The 21,713-nt window shown below is 35.8% G+C and overlaps 1 protein-coding gene across 4 annotated transcripts in view; it reads left to right on the top strand.

The window, feature by feature from the left end:
- The window catches only part of DYNC2H1 (dynein cytoplasmic 2 heavy chain 1), a 328,872-nt gene that overhangs the window by 8,498 nt on the left and 298,661 nt on the right, over window positions 1-21,713 (top strand). For 3 of the 4 annotated variants that reach the window (XM_066247663.1, XM_066247662.1, XM_066247661.1), the window contains exons 4-17: window positions 1,768-1,886; window positions 2,886-3,030; window positions 3,768-4,000; window positions 6,571-6,699; window positions 6,990-7,103; window positions 7,219-7,330; window positions 7,661-7,785; window positions 8,621-8,796; window positions 11,295-11,490; window positions 14,383-14,478; window positions 17,253-17,405; window positions 19,147-19,245; window positions 20,696-20,835; window positions 20,920-21,148. In XM_066247663.1, the coding sequence (XP_066103760.1) occupies window positions 1,768-1,886; window positions 2,886-3,030; window positions 3,768-4,000; window positions 6,571-6,699; window positions 6,990-7,103; window positions 7,219-7,330; window positions 7,661-7,785; window positions 8,621-8,796; window positions 11,295-11,490; window positions 14,383-14,478; window positions 17,253-17,405; window positions 19,147-19,245; window positions 20,696-20,835; window positions 20,920-21,148 (2,066 nt within the window). The remainder of the gene's footprint in view (window positions 1-1,767; window positions 1,887-2,885; window positions 3,031-3,767; window positions 4,001-6,570; window positions 6,700-6,989; window positions 7,104-7,218; window positions 7,331-7,660; window positions 7,786-8,620; window positions 8,797-11,294; window positions 11,491-14,382; window positions 14,479-17,252; window positions 17,406-19,146; window positions 19,246-20,695; window positions 20,836-20,919; window positions 21,149-21,713) is intronic. The other variant, XM_066247664.1, reaches the window with a different exon arrangement.

The following is a 21,713-nucleotide window of genomic DNA, read 5'->3' as shown; positions in this document are numbered from 1 at the left end:
TACTTTATCCAACCTCAGTAGGGAAACTATGTGTTCAGCAACTCAGATTTTTCACTGCTCTGCTCATGTCTGCAAATGCCTAACAAAGAAGGCAAATATTGATTTTAGGCTTACATGTTAGCAAGTAGGTGAATTTCTACATCCATAATCTTTAAATACTGAGGATTGACTCTAACTGTATATTTTGTAAGGATAATTGACCATTGATGTTTATGTTAAAACATTTTAATTATAATTTTATTATGGCTATAGATATATTATTACTCGTATGAACATTTAGTATAAAATACATGATCCACAAATTATTATTTAAAGATATTGGATATAGATTAACCAAGTGGTGGTGCAGTGGATAGAGCAATGGATTGGGACATGGAGGACCCAAGTTCAAAACTTCGAACTTACCAGCTTGAGCTTGGGCTCATCCAGCTTGAACGTGGGCTCATCCAGCTTGAACGTGAGCTCATCCAGCTTGAACGTGAGCTCATCCAGCTTGAACGTGAGCTCATCCAGCTTGAGCATGGGCTTACCAGCTTGAGCGTGGGTTCTCTGGCTTGAGTGGGGGATAATAGACATGACTTCACGGTTGCTGGCTTGAGCCCAAAGGTCACTGGCTTGAGCAAGGGGTCACTTGCCCTGGCTGTAGCCCCTGGTCAAGGCATATGAGAAAGCAAGCAATGAACAGCTAAGGAGCAGCAACAAAAAATTGATGCTTATCTCTCTCCCTTCCTGTCTGTCTGTCCTTATCTCTGACTCTCTCTCTGTCAAAAAAAAAAATTAAAATATTGGATATAGTTTTATTTATTGCTTGATTAGTAAATTTAATGTCTTTGAATTCCACAGACCCAGAAAGAATGATTTATGTCTAGCATGTGTTATGCAAGTAGATATTGTCCAGTTCATTGGAAAATTAAAAGCAAATTTAAAAGTAAAACTATTTTAATTTGCTTAAATTTTGAAATAAAATAGCAAAGATTTATTATTTTATTTTTAAAAAATTTTTTAGAGGAAGGAAGGCAGAGATAGACACTTGCATCCACCCTGATTGGGATCCACCCAGCAAGCCAAGTAGGGGACGATGTTCTGCCCATCTGTGGCCTTTGCTCCATTGCATCTGGAGCCATTTTTTAGGGCCTGAGGTGGAGGCTGTGGAGCCATCCTGAGCACCCAGGGCCAACTCGCTCTAATTGAGCCATGTCTGCAGGAGAGGAGGAAGAGGAGAGAGAGAGAGAGGGAGAGGGAGAGAGAGAGAGAGAGAGGAAGGAGAGGGGGAGGGGTGGAGAAACAGATGAGTGGTTCTCCTGTGTGCCCTGGCTGGGAGTCTAACCTGGGGTATCCACATGGGGGAGCCAACACTGTATCACTGAGCTAACTGGCCAGGGCTGCAAACATTTATTGATTAAATCATTCTTATTTTTAATTCAGGTAATATTCAATAACATGAATACTTTTCAAATTAGATTTAGGAAAGTGTTGTGTTGGAGAAGTAAATCCATAGATGTAAGAAGCAGATGACAATAGAGGATGATTGGGTTATAAACGCATAAAGGAATCATAGTGAGCAATAAACTTGATATGAATTATAAACTTGGTGTGGTTATTGTTTCTAGTGGATTCAAGTAAGAATTCCTGTAGAAATTATGAAACTTTCTTTCTGAGCATCTTCAATAGTACAGGGAATACGCAAATTCAGCAAATAAATCAGATTACCTTCTGACTTTTCATTTTCAATTGACATAGATGTATTTTTCCTTTTCATTTTTTCAGGTATTCTTACACCAAATGATGAATTCCAATTTTGGATTGAACAGGCTCATCGTGGAAATAAACAGATTAGTAAAGAAAGAGCCAGTTATTTTAAAGAGTTATTTGAAACAATTGCAAGAGTATGTGATTCATCCATATTATATATTAGGCTTTCAATAAATGTACTTTAGGATTCTATTTTTAATAAATTTATCTCTTTTAAAACCATTACTTGATGATTGTGAACAAAATTATATGTAGCAAGGTTTACTTAAGGAGTATATTTAATGAGTAGAACTTAAACATCTAAACTTAAAAAAAAGTTAAATTCTAATCTCTACTAAATATTTTCCTCAAACATAATTACTTTTCTGCAAGTAGATAGTGGGAAAAAAAGCTTATACACTAATAAAGGTTTATCTACATGGAGGTAATATATATTCTTTTGAAAGAATGTTCATGTTACTAAAATTAGCATTTTGAAGTAATCTGTAATTTTATTTTATTTTCTGTTTTTTTAATCTGGAATTTTAAAAGTCTTAGTTTTACTTATTTGATGATTATTCCTTGATGTACTACAGAAAGGTTAAAATAAGTGACCGTGTAAATTATGGTTATGAAAACCTATTCTTTTCAAAATACATATATATAATTTTCTATTTATTTCCAATATCATTCAATAATACTTTAATGAAGTATTTGAAATGGTTTTAAACTTTCTTTGTTAACAGTGGTGAAGTGTAGAATAATAAACCTTGTACTAGAATCATTGTGTTATTGGTAGCATTGTGCAGTAAACGAATGAATAAAGATATGCCAGCTACAATGGGTGGTGTATATATGACATTAAGACTACCTCTGTTTGGGTAAATCAAATAAAGGAATCCAAATTTATAGAAAATCTGGCCTAGGGTAAAAATAAATGAATATATTTTTCGCAATTATTATTTTTTTCTGTCTCATGAAATTTGTTTGCAAAAGAACTTATAAAGGAGCAATATATCATTTGGCAGAAAAAGGAGAAAATAATATGACAAATATTAGAGTTTTAGCAGTTGAAAAAGTCTGAGAACATTTTGAGTTTATTGCCAAAGGTAAATATATGATTATGTCTGAAAATGAATGCATTTTGGTTTTAGGAGTTTTATAACTTGGACAGTCTGTCCTTAGTGGAAGTTGTTGACTTGGTGGAGACGACTCGGAATGTTGTCGATGACGTGTGGAGACAGACGGAGCATGATCATTATCCTGAGTCACGAATGTTACATCTCTTAGATATCATAGGTACTATGTAGTAAAGAAATAAGGTTTTGAAATTTTAGAAGCCTATTTTATTTTGTTTTGTTTTTTTCCTTAATTCCGTACTTAAAATGATCCCTAATGTAGTAATTGTTGCTTCAAGAAAACTCTTAAAGCAAATTATATAGAATTATTTGAGCAGATATTTGTATATAGTTGGTTAACTTAAATTATGTGTCAAATTCTTTAACCATTATTACAACTAAATTTACATAGATTTTTAGACCCTATACATGTATTAATTTAGAATTTATTTTGTAATGAACTCAAAATGTCTTTACTATTGTGTTGGTTTATCTGTCAATATTAAGAGTACTAACACTTTTGATTCAGTATATACCCTTCTCATGATTATCCTAAGGAAATAGTAGACAAGTACATAAGGTGTATATATAAGGGATATGTATTGCAGCATTGTTTGTAACAAACAGCAGTTGAAAATGGGTTGCATAATGCTATACTATATACAGTAGACTCTGCAGCCTTTAGTAAAATATATACATATATATATTTCTACACTTTAAAGATGTACATGGTATAGTGCAAAATGCAAAAATACTTCTGTTCTTTGAAAAATATTTGTTACTGACAGCTCTAAGGGTGTGCATGCGGTATTTCATAGAACCTGTTTGCTAATTTGTGTATTAATTTTGTCATGAGTATGTATTCTATAATTATTTGTAAAAAGACATCTTTAAAAAATTTGCTTTATGTTTTATTAGGTGGCTCATTTGGAAGATTTGTTCAGAAAAAGTTGGGAACTTTGAACCTATGGGAAGACCCTTATTACCATGTGAAAGAAGGTCTGACAGCTGGTATTTCAATATGTGAACAGTGGGTGATTGCCTGTGATCATCTAACAGGTCAGGTGTGGCAGCGCTATGTTCCTCATCCCTGGAAAAATGAGAAATATTTCCCAGGAACACTTGACAAACTAGGCAGACGCCTTGAAGAGGTAGCATTCGATTATTTGTCCCTTTGTCTTAAACTGTGTAGTATCTCACTTGTTTATCAATGTCTTTTATAATTAATAAGCTCTACACATCTGATAGAAACTATTTATATGAATAAGTGAAGTAAAGTCAGTTGAGGCCTTGGGCGCAGAAGAAAATACTGGGCCCCTTAAAAAAAGGAGAGAGAGGGAAAACAAAAATACACGTTAACCATATTTTTAAATAAATAAAAAATATTATGTACTATTAAAGTTAAAATTACACATATGAAACCAAACTTGGTTGGTTAAAACTTGTCATTAAAAAAAAAGTGTGGCCTGACCTGTGGTGGCGCAGTGGATAAAGCGTCGACCTGGAAATGCTGAGGTCGCTGGTTCCAAACCCTGGGCTTGCCTGGTCAAGGCACATATGGGAGTTGATGCTTCCAGCTCCTCCCCCCTTCTCTCTCTCTGTATCTCCTCTCTCTCTCTCTCTCTCTCTCTCTCTCTCTCTCTCTCTCTCTCTCTCCCCCTCTCTCTCTCCTCTCTAAAAATGAATAATAATAATAAAAAAAAGAAACTTTAAAAAAAAGTGTGAAGTTGGGGTTTTGTGGGGCCCTTCAGAAGTTGGGGCTAAGGGCGTGCGTCCGGTGTGCTCACCATTAAATCTGCCTCTGGTTAACGTTCATGTGAAGTTTATGACAGGGCCAGGTGCACAGTGGGCATTAACTGAGTGCTGGTTTCCACCTCCTTTCTTTTATTTTGGTGTTTGAATGTTCAACTGCTAAGTTGCAGGCTTCTCTTTTGTTCTTTGGTATAAAAAGATAATCAACCCACTTATCCATGTATGGAAGCTATCAGACATTTTCTTGGCTATTGAAGTTATTTTAAGCAAGGCAGCTTTTCAGGGGGATACCCAGTAGAAATATTTGAAACAGCTGCTTAATTTTTATAAGTTATGAGTTTCAGTATAGGATTTATATGCTTAGTTTGAAGAGACAAGCAAATTGAGAATATGCTTAGATTGTGAAGCTGACTTTTTCCATTTCTGCTTATGAAACTGTAGTTCTTTGGGGACTTTTAAAAAACCCTTTTCATCATGAAATATTTCAGACCTACTTAAAAGTAAAATAGTGTAATGAATGCCAGTATATCCATACTCAATTTCAACAGCCTTTGATAGTATTCAGTTCATATCCATCTTTGCCTGCCTTTATTTTTCCTTTTTGTCTGGACATTTTTAAAAGCCAATCCAAGAAATCATACACTTTTGCAATTAAAACATAACTACAATACCACTATAGCATCCATCAAAATTACAATAATTTCTTAATATTACTTTATATCTATTCAGTGTTTAATTTTTCTAATTTGCTCAGCTTTCAGTTTGATATGTGGGTTCAGGTGTTTTTAGCCTGATTCATCTGTTATGATGCTCTCCATCAATTTTTGTCTTAAGGACTTTAGATGCCATTAATGATCATGAGGAGATGTAAATAGGTATTTTCTAATTCTGTTGTTCTTTCTACATTTGTTAGTGATGATGAGAGAACTGTTCCTCATCAATTTATTAATTACCCTGAAATAAAGTCTATTAAGAATAACAGTATAAACAATTCTTTCCTTTTATTTATCACTTTTTAGAACAAGGAATAAATTTGTATCATAATAAATTTCATATGCAATCAGTGAAATGTTTTTCAGTAGTATTATTATGGACCCATGAGTTCTATTTTATGTATTTTCATCCATTATAGTTATTATTATTTTATTTAAATTGTTTCATGTTTGGGCAGGGAATGCCCCCTGTAAATTGGCCCTGGTGTCATTTGAACATGAATTTATTATTTCTTTGATAATATCTTTATTTTCAAGCCTTCCGAAATGTACCAGCCCATCTCTTGCATTTTCTGTTTCATACCTGAAATTAGTTATTTCTCCAAAGAGCCTGGCTCTTTTTAGTGGAAAATGGTATTTAGGAATGAAAATCTGTTTGAGGAAATGTTAAATTTTACTTTGTTATTAGTGCTTTAAGGCCTCTTTAGTAGGCATTATTGTTAAATTGGTGTTTTGTTTTGAGCAGGAGTCATGAGTTTATAATTGGTATTTCTGACTAAAATAGATTATAGTACTTTTCCTTATCCTTTTTAAATTACCTTTTGATTGTTGGTGGAAGTTTTAAATATAAAATATAATGATTTGTTTTTCTACTGTTTGTAAATCATACATAATAGAGTTGTTAATACGTTTCATTATCAGAATTGCAATTTAATATAGAATTTTGAAAATCAGAAGTACTATATTAAGTAGGGGAGGAGCTGGAATTTAAATGAGCTTTAAGCATAGTTTTAAAAATTTAGATTTTATATATTTTTATAAGGTTTGAGCACACTGATTGTTGGATTGATATACTACGTCTTTGTATCATGTTGAACCTTAATGAGTAGTTTTCTCCAAATTACAGATTCAGTTTTATAGTTCATTTTAGAGAGCCTAAGTACAGAAGCTCTTGCGCTGTATCTTTAGGTTTTAGATCTTTTTGTGAAGATTTATTGATTTAAATAAATTCGTTGTTGTCATATTTTATGTTTCAGGTCTTGGCTGTTAGAACAATTCATGAGAAGCTTCTCTATTTCCTGCCTGCTAGTGAAGAGAAAATCCTGGCTCGAGTGTTTGAACCTTTTACTGGCCTGAACCCCGTGCAGTATAATCCATACACTGAGGTTGAATATATGTTTCTATATACAATTTACTGTTTGTGTTATTCTTTTATTATTATTATTATTTTAATTGACTCTATTGGGGTGGCACTGGTTAACATAATTATACAGATTTCATGTGCCCAGCTCTAGATCACATCTCTGTACTCTGTATTGTGTGTTCACCTTCCCAGGTCAGGTCTTCGTCCATCACCGTTTATCCCCCCATACCTTCTTCCACCCCCCTTCCCGTGTTCTTTTTAAAGGCAGATTTTTAAAATAGTGAAGTCTAACAATATTGATAATTTGTTCAGCCCTTATGGAAAGCTGCGGTGTCTCAGTATGAAAAAATTACTGCTCCTGCGGAACGCAGCATAGCAGGAAGATTGAAAAGCTATATTTCAGAGATTCAAGATAGTCCACAGCAGGTAAAATACTGAAATATTTTGTTTTTAATATTTTCTTTAAGTTATTTTAAGAGATACATATGTATTTACCAAGTCAATCCACTTGGGATAAACATATACTTTTATTTTGTATTAGCTTCTTCAAGCATTTCTGAAATATAAAGAGTTGGTGAAGCGTCCAATTATAAGCAAAGAATTGATGTTAGAAAGAGAAACTTTACTTGCAAGGCTTGTGGACTCAGTTAAAGGTAAAAGTTTTTTAGAGACTGTAGAGTGTGCTTGAGAAATGTTTTTGTAGTTTACTTTTTTCTTGTTATGTACCATTTAGAATTAAGACCACACTTTCTGACCTCCACATGCTGAAGATTAATTTACTATTTCTGTTATAAATGGCAGACTTTTAAAAAATTAACCCATTATTATTATTTTTTTCTGTTTTCATTTGATATGTCAAGGTCCCTGAGGGTAAGGACCAACCCTTATAATATTTTTATCTACAAAATTGGACATAGTTCTTGGGACATTTAGGAAATCTTTGCTGAATGTGTATAACCATTTATTTGATTTAAACTTTGCAGATTTCCGATCAGACTTTGAGAATCGATGCCGAGGAGTCCCTGGTGATGTGTCTGGACCGCTCTCTGGCAGAAACCTTTCAGAAGTTGTCAATAATATAGTTTGGGTTCGCCAGTTGGAATTGAAGGTACTTGTTTTAATAAGTTGTAGGATACTAATTGTAGAATGTGCTAAATTAAGGTAGAAGTCACCTAGATCTGTTGTGAAAATATTAAAAAAACATTCTCTGTTTTCCTTGGCATAGCCATCTAATTTTCATGTGAAATGTAGAATTCTGAAGAAGTGTACTGAGGAGGTTGTAGTAGTTCTCATTCCTTGTATAGAGATAATTATTGAATCATTTGTCATTCCCATTGCAGTTGTTCCAGGTAAGTGCTTACTTACAAAACATTCAAGGGAAGAGAAAAGCATTCTTTACACTGCACAGATACAGAGTATTATAAAGGCTAGCATGTTTGGTATTTCTACTTATTCAAGTTTGCATTTTTGATGTTTTATTTTCTGGGATGTTATAATATTCTGCAGCCTAATATTGTCAATGAGCTTTCCAAAGTGCTACAATGTTCTTTGAACAATTATGAAGGAAAGGAATTTCTCTCCTTTAAATTGCCATTCAAATTGGCCTAACTATTGTTTGAGACATTAGCCAGAGCATTTAGTAAAAGGCCCAAATTGCTGATTAAGATGTTTAGGAGTATTGCCTAATTCTTGGAGTTTCACCTTAATTTCCCTTATCTTACCCTTCAGATCATGCCTTGTATGCATTGTCCTCTGTGTTTTGTTATCCTGAGGTTGTATAATTCAGAGGCAAACTAGGGGTTGTATTCTTATATTCACTGGCAGATTTTCTCTTGTGCTGTTATAGATGATTGGGAAAATAATTTTTAAGTCACAGGTCAGAGAAAGGGGCTAATTTTGTTAGATTTTAAATAATAACTATCCTTATAATTTGACTTATTAAGGTGGATGATACCATCAAAATAGCAGAGGCTCTTCTGTCGGACTTTTCAGGATTTCGATCCTTCCATCGAAGTGCTAAAGATCTCTTAGACCAGTTTAAACTGTATGAACAAGAGCAGTTTGATGATTGGTCCAGGGATATTCAATCTGGTTTGTCTGATTCTAGATCTGGTTTGGGGTAAGTTTAAATGTACTAAATATTGAAATCTACACAAAATCTTTTTTCTTATGTTATTAATCCAAATGGCAAGATGGAAATAATCCAACTTGCTGCTGATTTAATTTTTTTTGTTAATATTTATCAACTTTTATGTCATTAAGGTTGGCAATTTGCTGATATAGTTGGTTGACTGTTCCCTAGTTTCTCATGTCTGTTCCCCAGAACTATAGAGTCCCATTTTGGAGTTAGGCTTTCTATCTTCTGTGGTTTTTTGTTACTGGCATCCGTCTTTGTTTTTTTATCCTTTTATCTCGATATTACATAGGTACATATATACATATACATGCACACATTGTAAATTGTAATATTTCATTCATTTTAAGTTACCTTCTTCATGGTAGCCAACATCCCTAAGGCAGCGGTTCTCAACCTGTGGGTCGTGACCCCAGTGGGGTCGCCTAAAGCCATCGGAAAATACATAATGCATATCAGGTATTTACATTAGAATCATAACTGTAGCAAAATTACAGTTATGAAGTAGCCACCAAAATTATTTTTTGGTTTGGGGTCACCGCAACATGAGGAACTGTATTGCGGGGTCACGGCATTAGAAAGGTTGAGAACCACTGTCCTAAGGGTTTGGTAACTATTAAGCTAGAGTGAATGTATTAATAAGTTAATTGGTCCTTATTATTCTAATAGGTATTTAAAATGAGTGGTCTAGAAACCATGGAATCTTTGTTCTGGTACACTTTCTCAGCATATTATTGTCTGTATTTTTAGAAATTTGTCATGTTTTTAGTTTTTAGCAACTTGTTACTTTTTTAAAAGTAATTTTGTCTGTGGTATGCAATTCTATTTATTTTCTCTATATTGCAGCAAAGGATAATTAGACCAAAAGTGGTAGCTTCTTTAACTGAATAAATATTTTTTTCCTTTTATTTTGTGTTTTGTTTGTAGAGGAATAATGGAGCCAAAAAGTACTAGGTCATAATGACTATAACTTCATGCCATTTAACGTTTTCCTTTCCACTCTGAACCTAAGCTTTGAGAGATTCTCAGGGCCAAAATAAAGAAAAAATAAGATTTCTTTAGTCAGCTAATTTTGGAATATAGACACACTTTTGTCTTTATAGCTGTAGTAGAGATCCACTGTGTACCAAAGGACTGAGACCTGCTGTATAGCGTCTGTTTAACTTTGCTCAGCTTGATATTTGTTTCCCATCTGACAATGAAACACCCTGACTCTCGCTTTTTATTGTTTTGTAAAATTTATTATCCCAGAGTCAGTGTGTTTTGGAACATATTTTAGGATATGCTGGTATGTAGAAGCTAACTTTGAGGATTTGGTTCAAATAACGGCGAAAAGGACCACCATAATAATCGACTGATAGACATTACGTTCATATAGGAAAGTTTTGGCTTCATCATTATTTTAATTTATTTTACAGTATGCCTAATTACCATATTTTCCCATGTATAAGACACTTCCTTGTATAAGATGCACCTTAATTTTGGGACCCGAAAATGAAAAGAAAGTGTATTACATAAAGTTATTGAAGTCAAGTTTTATTCATCATAAAATTCATACAACTCCTCATCACTGTCAAAACTCCAGTCCATTACCTTGTCCGCATCTGTGTTTGAAGATAAATCACTGTCTTTAATAATGAGTGCAAAAATAAGTGCGAAAATATGGGAAATTCAAGTAAAACAACTACAACCACTGTATAAGATGCACCCAGTTTTTAGACCCCCAAATTTTGGAAAAAGGGTGTGTCTTATACATGGGAAATGCGGTTATGTGTGTTATTAAGTAGGCTGACTAGTTTTGTTCTTTTCTTTTTAATAACTTACTTTCTAAGACCTGCAAGTTCTCTTAATTGTTGTAGTGATTTAAGGAAACGAGCATTATGTAAACCTGATCCTGAAAGAAAGATCGTGAGAATATAATACTTTATGCTTGTTTTAGCTCAGCTTAATTTTTATAATCTGTGATGACTTGAGTGCCCCAATGTAAAATTTACTATTGTAGCCTTTACAAGAAACAAAAAGGTCAGTATTTAGATACTGAAAAAGAGCATAGAGATGAAACCTTCGAGAGTCTCTACTTGTACTGTTTTGATGTTCTTATCAGTGATCCTTGATTAAAAGTATTAACCAAATAGGAGGAATAAAAAGGAATACATTTTAGTAAATGAATCAAAATTTTTTCTCTTTATGGTGGATATGACAACAGTTTTGAGTCTTAGCTGAAGGTTGAGTGATTGATTTTTCTGACTTCAAAACTGCTTGGTTGAAACATTAATGCTATATTTTAGATATTGCAGTTTATTATCACAGTCTGAGTTGTGAGATACTATGTGAAAAAGATAACCAGTTGAAAACTATAATTTAAAGTATATTTTACTTTGAATTGACTTTATATTTATAGAATAGTTTTAAAAACTATTGTTTTTAATCTGTCAGAAGAGTAAGATCATGAAACTTAAAAAGTCATTTATTTTGTTTTGTAGTATCGAGGCTAATAGTAGAATTATGGAATTGGATCCTAATGATGGATCGTTGAAAGTGCTCTATTCAGATCGGTTGGTGATTCTTCTGAGAGAAGTTCGTCAGCTTTCCACACTTGGTTTTGTTATTCCTGCCAAAATACAGCAAGTTGCAAACATTGCACAGAAATTCTGCAAGCAAGCAATTATTCTTAAACAGGTATAAAATTATATTTTTGAAAACATGGCTATTTTGAGTTCATTGCATTAGAATATTTTTTTTTATTTTTATTTTTCTGAAGTGAGAAGTGGGGAGGCAGAGAGACAGAATCCCACATGTGTCCGACTGGGATCCACCCGGCAAACCCTCTAGGAGGCAATGCTCTGCCCATCTGGGGCATTGCTCCGTTGCAACTGGAGCCATTCTAGCGCCTGAGGCAGAAGCCATGGAGCCATTCATCCTCAGTGCCCAGGCCAACTTTGCTCCAATGGAGCCTTGACTGTGGGAGAGGAAGAAAGAAATAGAGAGAAAAGAGAGGGGGAAGGTGAAGAAGCAGATGAGCGCTTCTCCTGTGTGCCCTGGCCGGGATTCGAACACAGGACTTCCACATGCCAGGCTGACACTCTACCACTGAGCCAACCAGCCAGGGCCTGCATTAGAATATTTTAAGGGCTTTATTTTCTACCTTTGATTTTTTAGGCTAGAAGAACACCATTAATGCTTGTGAAATTGATTTGCTAAATGACTATGGTACAAAATTTGCTTTGTAATAGGCATTTAATAATTTAAGATGTTATTATTGCTTTTCATTTTAAAAACTTTTAGAAAAATGGAATAATATAGTCTCCTTTTTCCATCTTTCCTCCATGTTACTTGCATGGATCTTAAAGGTCCTTCCACTTAAAGGGGGTCTTCTGCCTGCTTTCAAGGTGCAGATTGTTAGAGAATTACCAGGCTGATGGACTGGTCTTTGTTCATGGTCATTTCCTCAGTCAACCTGCTCAGCACATTGCCATCACATCATTTACCTGTTTAAAACCAGGTATTATCACCTCAGTGTCTGTCTCCTTGACACGGTGAATGAGAGCATTCTTTATTATGCACTAGCCTTACTGGCTGTGACCTTCACTACCAAACTCTTTCCCCATGCTGCACCGTGTGTTTCTGTAGCACATGAAACTCGGCTCTTTGAGAATGTCTCTGTGCATTGATATCTGTTCTTTCTGATTCGAAAACTCAGTTTTTCCAGCTCAAAATTTACTTTCTTTGTTGTGTCTTCTTTTAGTTAATTGTTCCTTATTCTGTGTGCAGTATGCAAATCACTGACTTTTTTTTTCTCTCACTTGACTATTAGATCTTAGAAGGCAGGAACGGTATTTCCTGTATTTGATCTTTCACTTATTCTTTTGTTCAACAAAGATTCAGTGAGAACCTGTCTTACTAGGCACAGTGTAGCGAGGATATAAAAGTGAATGGATTACTATCATACTCTGGTACAAGGTTTCTCAACTTTTGACATTTTGCACCAACTCTTTTTTGTAGGGATGTCTTGTGCATTGTAGGTTGTTCTTAGCAGCATTCCTGGCCAGTAGCATGTGCCTAGGTCTAACAGTCAGAGATATCTCCAAACATTGCCAAATGTCACCTTGGGTGTAAATCAACTGTGATTGAGAACCACTGGTGTAGTGGGAGAGATAGAACTAAACATTGAGTTCTCATTCAATATCAAATAGATGCCTATTTCTGTTAATCTCCTCACTGGTTTAATTGATCAGATTTGTAACGTAGCTTCCCAGTGCCACACAGTTAGGAAGTTATGATGCTGGGATTTGATACCAAGTCTCTCTGACTCCAGAGCCTATATTTATTCCACTACAGTTCATGGAGTCCTGAAAGATATGTGAACATATAGATACAATATTTAATGTTTTATAAGTACTACATTATAAATGTTTAGAAAGTCTTGTGAGAGCATAGAGGTGGTAACTTTGCATTATATTTCTGGATAGGGTAGAGGTGGTATTAGATAAATCTTGACAGAGGGATGGTATTTGATGTGAGTCTGAAAAGTATACATATGTTATATTAATACTGTTTCAGAGAGAGGGACTATGTATTCAAAAGCAGAGAGTCTCACTTTTGTATCCTAAGCATTTACTTAGCACAATAGGAGCTCAAAATATGAATAAATGATTATATAGTATTTTTGTTTCCCCCTGAACAACTGGGAATCTATTTATCTAAACTTTTACTTTGAGCAGATGTTTAGCTAAAGTAGGGAGGGTGAAGTAGGATTTTGGTTAGACAGCAGTATGGCTAGATTGTGGTAATTGTGTATGTTCTGTTGCTTCTGATTTTTCCTGATTTTGGATTTTACTCTTTTAAATGTATTGGAGAGTCATTGGAATTGTTTGCATAAGCAAAAGGTATATTATTTATGTTTAAGAAAGGACCATTCTGGTTGCTTTGAAGGCTTTGCATAGACAATAGGAGGCCCTAATTGAAAATAGACCAGTTAGGAGACTTGCACTGGTCTTGCCAAGAGATGAGGGTGCTTAGATTTGGATGAGATAGATTGATGCAGGAGGGTGAAGTGGTTGGATTCAATACATATTTTGAAAGCTCATAGTCAATAGACTTCACTAATATGGATGTGAGAGAAATGTTAAGGACAATGCAATGCAAAGATTTTTTTTTTTGAGAAATGGATAAATCATTGTTATACACTTAAAAAGGAACGAGCAGTTTTGAATAGTTGCAAGAATAAAGAGGTCAGTTTTTTTTTTAGTAGTTAACATGTTTTACTGGTTTCCTTTATATTCTCTATGAGACTGTACTTCTTGAGTCCAGGGAGTAGGTTTTATAGTTTTTGTTTAATCAGCCTCCAGGACATGGCTTGGCAAATTATAGGAACCCAACACATATTTGTTGATTGTGTATAATAATACATGCATACATGCTATAATGGAGAAAGAAAAACTTATTCTTTTTGGTAAATCATAGAATTGAGAAAGTTATTATTTACATTCAGACAATTAAAAATGAAGAAAAATTAAAAATTAAGTGTGCTATTTATTATTGATGTTTGCTCACTGAACCTTTACTTTGTAGGTGGCACATTTTTACAATTCCATTGATCAACAGATGATTCCAAGTCAGAGACCAATGATGTTACAGTCGGCCTTAGCATTTGAACAGATTATCAAGGTAAGTGGATTTTTCATGTTACTATAAGTTTTTTTATTGATTAATTTTAGAGAGAGAGGAAAGGAGGAGGTAAGAGGGAAAGTGAGAGAGAGAATGAGAGAAACATTGATTTGTTGTTCTAATTATTTCTACATTCATTGGTTAATTCTTGTATGTGTCCTGACTGGAGATTGAACCCTCAACCTTGGCGTATCAGGAGTATGCTCTAACCAAACCTGGCCAAGTCATGTTACTATAGTTTTTACATGTGGAGTGTTTTTTATTTGTTACTATTTTAGTATATCCTTCAGCTCAATAAAAACAACGATCTAAGGCTTTGTTTTGTTCCCCGGTCACTTCCTTCATTTTTAACAGGTAACACTTTCTTTCAGCTATGAAATTAGGAAAACCCACAATAGTTTTAAACGTATGTTACTATGTGACTGCTAACTCTTGAAATCTATATTTTCAGTTTTCATAAACATGAAATATTCAAAAAATTAGGTAGAGGAGGAATATATACTTTTATCCTTCTTTTATTTGAAGGTAGATAACTAGTTGTGTCCTGATCCTCAAGACTATGCCCACAGTCTGTGATTTGTTAGGAGAACTCACACAACCCACGAGGGCTTTGCTGTACTCACAGCAATAATTGATTACAGTGAGAGGATCAAAGCAAAATCAGCGAAAGGAAAGGGACATGGGGGAAGACCTGGGGAAACCAGGTGGGATCTTGTAGGAGACCTCTCTCGGTGGATCACACAGGGCATGATTAATTCTCCCAGCAACAAGTTGTAACCCAGTGAACTATTGTCTATTGCGGAAGGTCATTAGCAGCTTAGTACCCAGGTTTTTACTGGGGGCTGGTCCTGTAGGAATCTTGAGCCTGGTATGTACCAAAATTCCAGGTTCCCAAAGAAAATCAAGTGTTCAGCATAAATCATGTTGTTTGAGTGAATGAGACACTCTTAAAAATTCGTGTGGTGGGTTAGATGCCTACAAAAGGCTGATCTTTAAGCAGGCCTTTTAAGAGATAATATCACACTTGCTGTGTTAACTCTTTTCTGTACACTGGTACTCAGGCTTAAAATTAACCAGAAGTCATAAATTTACATGAAATCTTTATATAAAGTTATGTAAAACCTCTAAAAAAGACTTACAGATATAAAATTTTTTTTCTATTGCCAAAACTTAATACAAGTTTATACTGGAAAAAGATTTAAAAATACAGGTAAACAAACAAATAGAAAAAGGTCTTTACAATCTTACCACCAAACGATGGCCACTCTTAGTCTTGTGTATATCTTTTTAAATTTTGTTTTCTCTATATATTTACAAGTGTATTTTTCAAAAAATGGGATTGTATTTTTATCATTTTGACATTTTCACCTAATATATAGATTATATTTTTATTGCAAGCTTTTAGAGTTTTTTCTTTTCTTTCTTTTTTTAAGCTTTTTATTTTCTAATGAATGCATTCAAAATAATTTGATATTATTGAAGAGATCACTTATTTTAAGCAATTGAGTTGTATGGGAGGATAAATGGTGATGGATGAAGACCTGACTTGGGAAGGTGAATATACAATACAGTGTACAGAGTGTGTTCTAGAGCTGGGCATCTGAAACCTGTATAATTATGGTAACCGGTATCACCCCAATAAAGTCAATTAAAAAAAGAAATTGGGTTGTGAGAGCTAAAGGATCATCTGTAACATATGTTAAAGGAGACATATAGTAGTAGACAAAAACTGAGCTAGGAGGAGAAAGAACACTGTGGTTCTTTATTCTCTGGCCATTTACTATATTGTAGAATATTGGAGGGACTCTTCATACTCAAGCAATACAGTGTTAAGTGGTGTATAGTAATTATCAATAAATGCTTTTGAACTGACTCACAGAGTATTTAACGAATTTAATACACAATTGTTTAGTTTCACGTATTCACCAGCTATTTATTGCTGTTCTACTGTATTCCAGGAACTTGCTATGCCTTACCACTTACTGCTTCAAGTGAAGGATAGGAACCTTATTTCTATTAGGTCTCTTTATCCTCTCTACTCTTACATATTTGTCTTAATTATTCCCTCTACATATATAGAGCACCACACCAGATAGTGTTATAAAACTTTTGTTTCAATAATCAAATATGATTTAAGAAATTCAAGAGAAGAAGGATAGTTCAGCCCTGTCAACATTACCTAGGCAGGGAGTTCGAGTACTGCCTCTTTTGCCAAGTAGGAGATGGAAGATCAGCTCTCTACTTGGTCTCACTGAAATTGCACAGAGGAGTGGTTTTTCCAGTAGCATTGGCTGGAGTAGGGTGCGTGTGGCTGAAGTGACTTTCTGTTAGGTCACCATTTTCCTGGTCCTTTGACTAGAGGAAATAGACATCTTCTAAAGCTTTATTTTTCTGCCCTTATGGGTAGTTCTAGGTTGGAGACTTCTCCAGTGTCCTTTTCCTGGAGATATGGGAGACAATAAGGAGACCCAGGTGTCTGATTCCTCCATTCCCAAGGTTTGCTGGCTGGCTGTCTTGTTATTTCTACCTTCTATTCCTCCTATGCTTGCTTGTTATATTATGTACAGGTTTTTTGTTGTTTTTTTTTACTTATAAGAAGACGGAAAACCTGGAAGGAATGGGGCTTCTCAGTGTTGGCCAGATTGCCTTATCATTTATAAAATGGATAAACCATTATATGCTTTTTTTATTGTGAGTTGGTGTTAGGAATAATTGGACTTATGATGTAGAAAAGTAGTGCATTTAAGTACTAAATGTCATTTCTTGTACCTTAGAATTCAAAAGCAGGAAGTGGGGGAAAGTCACAGATTACTTGGGATAATCCTGAAGACTTAGAAGGCTACATTCAAAAACTCCAAAGTGCTGCTGAACGACTTGCCACTGAGAATAGAAAACTGAGAAAATGGCACACTACGTTTTCTGAAAAGGTAGACTTCATTGAGAAAATTGAATAAGCTATGAATAGTATTGTTTAAAAAGTAATTAGGATATGATTTTTTAAATTCTTTTCCAAGTGAGAGGAGTGGAGATAGACTTCCACATGTGCCCTGACTGGGATCTACCTGGCAACCCCCATCTGGGGCTGATGGTCTGCTCATCTGGGGCTGTGCTCCCAACCACCTACTTTTAGCACCTGAAGTGGAAGCTCGTTGGAGCCATCCTCAGATCCTGGGGCCAGTGTGCTCAAACCAGTTGAGCCATGGCTGTGGGAGGTGAAGAGAGAGAGAGAGAGAGAGAGAGAGAGAGAGAGAAGGGATGGGAGAGGGGTAGAGAAGCAGATGATCACTTCTCCTGTGTGCCCTGACCGGGAATCAAACCTGGGACTTCCACATGCCGGGCCAATGCTCTACCACTCAGCCAAACCAGCCAGGGCCAGGATATAATTTTAAATAACTTCTTATTTGGGAATAATTTGAGACTTAAAGTTGCAAAAATAGAACAGAGTTTATACTTAGCCTTTGTCCAGCACCCCTGTAACTGATATAACCATAGTACAATTTTAAAAACCAGGTCAGGCAGTGGTGCAGTGAATAGAGTGTTGGACTGGGACACAGAGGACCCTGGTTTGAAACCCTGAGGTCACCAGCTTGAGTGAGGCGGGCTCATCCAGTTTGAACATGGGCTCACCAGTTTGAGTGCTGGGTTGCTGATTTGAGTGTGGGATCATATATATCAGTGGTCCCCAACCTTTTTTGGGCCACGGACCAGTTTAATGTCAGAAAATATTTTCACGGACCGACCTTTAGGGTGGGACGAATAAATGTATCACGTGACTGAGACAAGCATCAAGAGTGAGTCTTAGACGGATGTAGCAGAGGGAATCTGGTCATTTTTTAAAAATAAAACATCGTTCAGACTTAAATATAAATAAAACGGAAATAATGTAGATTATTTATTCTTTCTCTGCAGACCGGTACCAAATGGCCTACGGATCAGTACCGGTCTGCGGCTCGGGGGTTGTGAACCATTGATATATATATATATATATATATATGTCCCCATGGTCACTGGCTTGAGCCCAAAGTTGCTGGCTTGAAGCCTAAGGTCGCTGGCTTGAGCAAGGGGTCTTCGCTCTGCTGTGGCCCTCTCCCCCACGGTCATGGCCTATATAAGGAAGCAATCAATGAACAAGTAAGGAGCCACGATGAGGAATTGATGCTTCTCATCTCTTTCTTCCTGTCTGTCTGTCCGTCCCTATCTGTCCTTCTCTCTTTCTCACTCTCTGTCTCTGTCACACAAAAAACAAAACAAAACCAGGGCATAAAACTGTTTTTGAATTTTGCAGCTCCTTCCTCCACTAATGTTCTTTTTCTTGTCAAGGATTCAGTCCAGGATCCTACCTTGCAGTTAGTTGTTGTGTCTCTGTCGTTTTTCTCCTCAGTCTTTTCTTGTTTTTCATGACCTTGAAACTTTTAATGAGTACTTATTTGGTATTTTGTAGAATATTTCTAGATTCAAGTTATATGGCGTTTTCTCTCGATTAGATTAGAGTCATGCAATTTTGTGGGAATTCTACCAAAGTGATGTTTTGCGTTTCTCAGTGTATTGATCAGGTATTAATATGTCATATTTTAGGTTGATCACATAGTGGTGTTTGTCCAGTTTTTCCACTGAAAAGTTACCATTTCAGGAGATACTTTGAGACTGTCATGCTCTCATTTTTGACAGGTGGTACTTCTTATGAATACTGATCTGCTTCGGCAGCAGCAGCGTTGGAAGGATGGATTACAGGAATTGAGAACTGGCTTCGCAAGTGTAGAGTCACAGGTACACTATGTTTTCCTTTGTGTCTACACTTTGAAATCTGAGTTTTTCAGAGTGTGACTATAGGAATTGATAGAAGTTCATAATGGTTATTTATGGATCTTTACTAATGAATTTCTGATAAATTTAGAATTTGACTGAATTATATATAAAGACCATAAATTAACAATGTACTTACATTTAAAAATAAAAAAGGTTCTGTTTGTCTTTTGGAATGCCAAATCCCTCAACTCAGAACTTATATTTATAGTTTTTCTGACTTGGTGCTTAAATATCTGTCATTGTTAGTCTCCTGTTAGGTGGTTGTGACATCTTTAGAACATCAAGTTAAATTTAGGCAGAAGCCTAATGCATGAAATCACTCTGTGTTAGAACTTTTTCCTGTTTTGGGCAGAATTTCAGTTCTGTACACATTTTGATATAAGAGCCTATGTATGCAAACGTGGCTACCACAGAGCCCGCTACATCTGTGGATTTTGGTTGAATATGACTTAGGTATCATACACATTTACATATATTTTCCAGTTCTTATAAGTTTAAGAAAAAACAAAAATTTAAAGTATTAGAATTGATATATTTCTGGTTATATGGAAGCAAAAGTGTGTGTAAACTATCCTGAGCATTCTAATATTTTAAATTTAACATGCTTTCAAATGTGGAAGGATTATGTGGTGTGTGAGAAGGGAAGGCATGGGCTAAACTTGAAGGGGATTTTTGAAAGAGAATGGAAAAAGTTCACAAAAATAATCTGTTCCTGTTACTGTTATCTTATCATAAAATAAAATCCAAATATAAAATCTATTTAGTGTTAATTTTAAAAATGTTATTGATTTTGTCATATTCTTTTTATAAACATGAAAATTAGAGATTTTATTTTATTTTTATTTTTTTTTTCATTTTTCTGAAGCTGGAAACAGGGAGAGACAGTCAGACAGACTCCCACATGCACCCGACCGGGACCCACCCAGCACGCCCACCAGGGGCGACGCTCTGCCCACCAGGGGGCGATGCTCTGCCCATCCTGGGCGTTGCCATGTTGCGACCAGAGCCACTCTAGCGCCCGAGGCAGAGGCCACAGAGCCATCCCCAGCGCCCGGGCCATCTTTGCTCCAATGGAGCCTCAGCTGCGGGAGGGGAAGAGAGAGACAGAGAGGAAAGCGCGGCGGAGGGGTGGAGAAGCAAATGGGCGCCTCTCCTGTGTGCCCTGGCCGGGAATCGAACCCGGGTCCTCCGCACGCTAGGCCGACGCTCTACCGCTGAGCCAACCGGCCAGGGCCTAGAGATTTTATTTGACTATATAAACTCTCATACTACAAATAACAAGTTGCATATTTTAAGATAGTTAAGTAAATTTTTTTATTGCTTATAATTTTACTGTATGAAATATGGAAGCATTAAATGAAAACCCCATTCTACTAAGTTTTAAATAAAACATGTGACTATAACGTATTAGGGATTCCAAGCAAGTGACATGCATGCGTGGAAACTGCACTGGAATTATCAACTGTACAAAGCTCTGGAACACCAGTACCAGATGGGCCTGGAAGCCCTGAATGAGAATCTGCCAGAAATAAACATAGACTTAACGTACAGGTAAGCATTTTTTGAAACCCTGTTTATTTTTCAACCTTAAATGTTCTAATAATTTATATTTTAAAGTTCCTTATTTACTTTCAGACAAGGACATTTACAATTCAGGCCTCCTTTTGAAGAAATCCGGGCTAAATATTACAGAGAGATGAAGAGATTTATCGGCATTCCTAATCAGTTTAAGGGAGTGGGTGAAGCAGGAGATGAGTCTATTTTTTCTATTATGATTGATAGAAATGCAAGTGGATTTCTGACTATTTTTAGAAAAGCAGAAGATCTATTTAGGAGACTGTCAGCTGTTTTACAACAACATAAGGTATGGAATATGTAATTTTCATCCTCTTAAAATCGTTCATCATGATTGGTTGAATTAGTATTAAATATACAAACCAATAGTTTATCTTCTGTTGCATAAAATTAACATATTGTAATCCAGAGAGCTGGAGTTGAGGATTCTTTTATTTTTTTATTTTTTTATTTTAGTGAGTGGAGGGAAGGCAGAGACACAGAATCTGGCATGCTCCCTGACAGGGATCTATCTGGAAAGCCCAGTAGGGGGCAATGCTCTGCCCATCTGGGGCCTTTTCTCCATTGGTTAGCAATGGAACCATTGTTTTAGCGCCTGAGGCAGAGGCCACAGAGCCATCCTCAGCACCCAAGGCTAACTCTAACTCTCTTCAATCGCGCTATGGCTGCAGAAGAGTGGGGAGAAAGAGAGAGAGAAGGAAGAGGGGTGGAAAAGCAGATGGTCGCTTCTCCTGTGTGCCCTGACTTGTAATTGAACCGGGGACATCCACATGCCAGTCCATCACTCAACCACTGAGCCAATTGGCCAGGGCCTGAAGACTCTTATACAAAATGGATTTATGCCACAGATGATT

The sequence above is a fragment of the Saccopteryx bilineata genome, chromosome 1 (assembly GCF_036850765.1).
Source record: "Saccopteryx bilineata isolate mSacBil1 chromosome 1, mSacBil1_pri_phased_curated, whole genome shotgun sequence".
NCBI classification, from domain to species: Eukaryota; Metazoa; Chordata; class Mammalia; order Chiroptera; family Emballonuridae; genus Saccopteryx; species Saccopteryx bilineata.
This window is presented reverse-complemented; position numbering and strand designations above follow the sequence as displayed.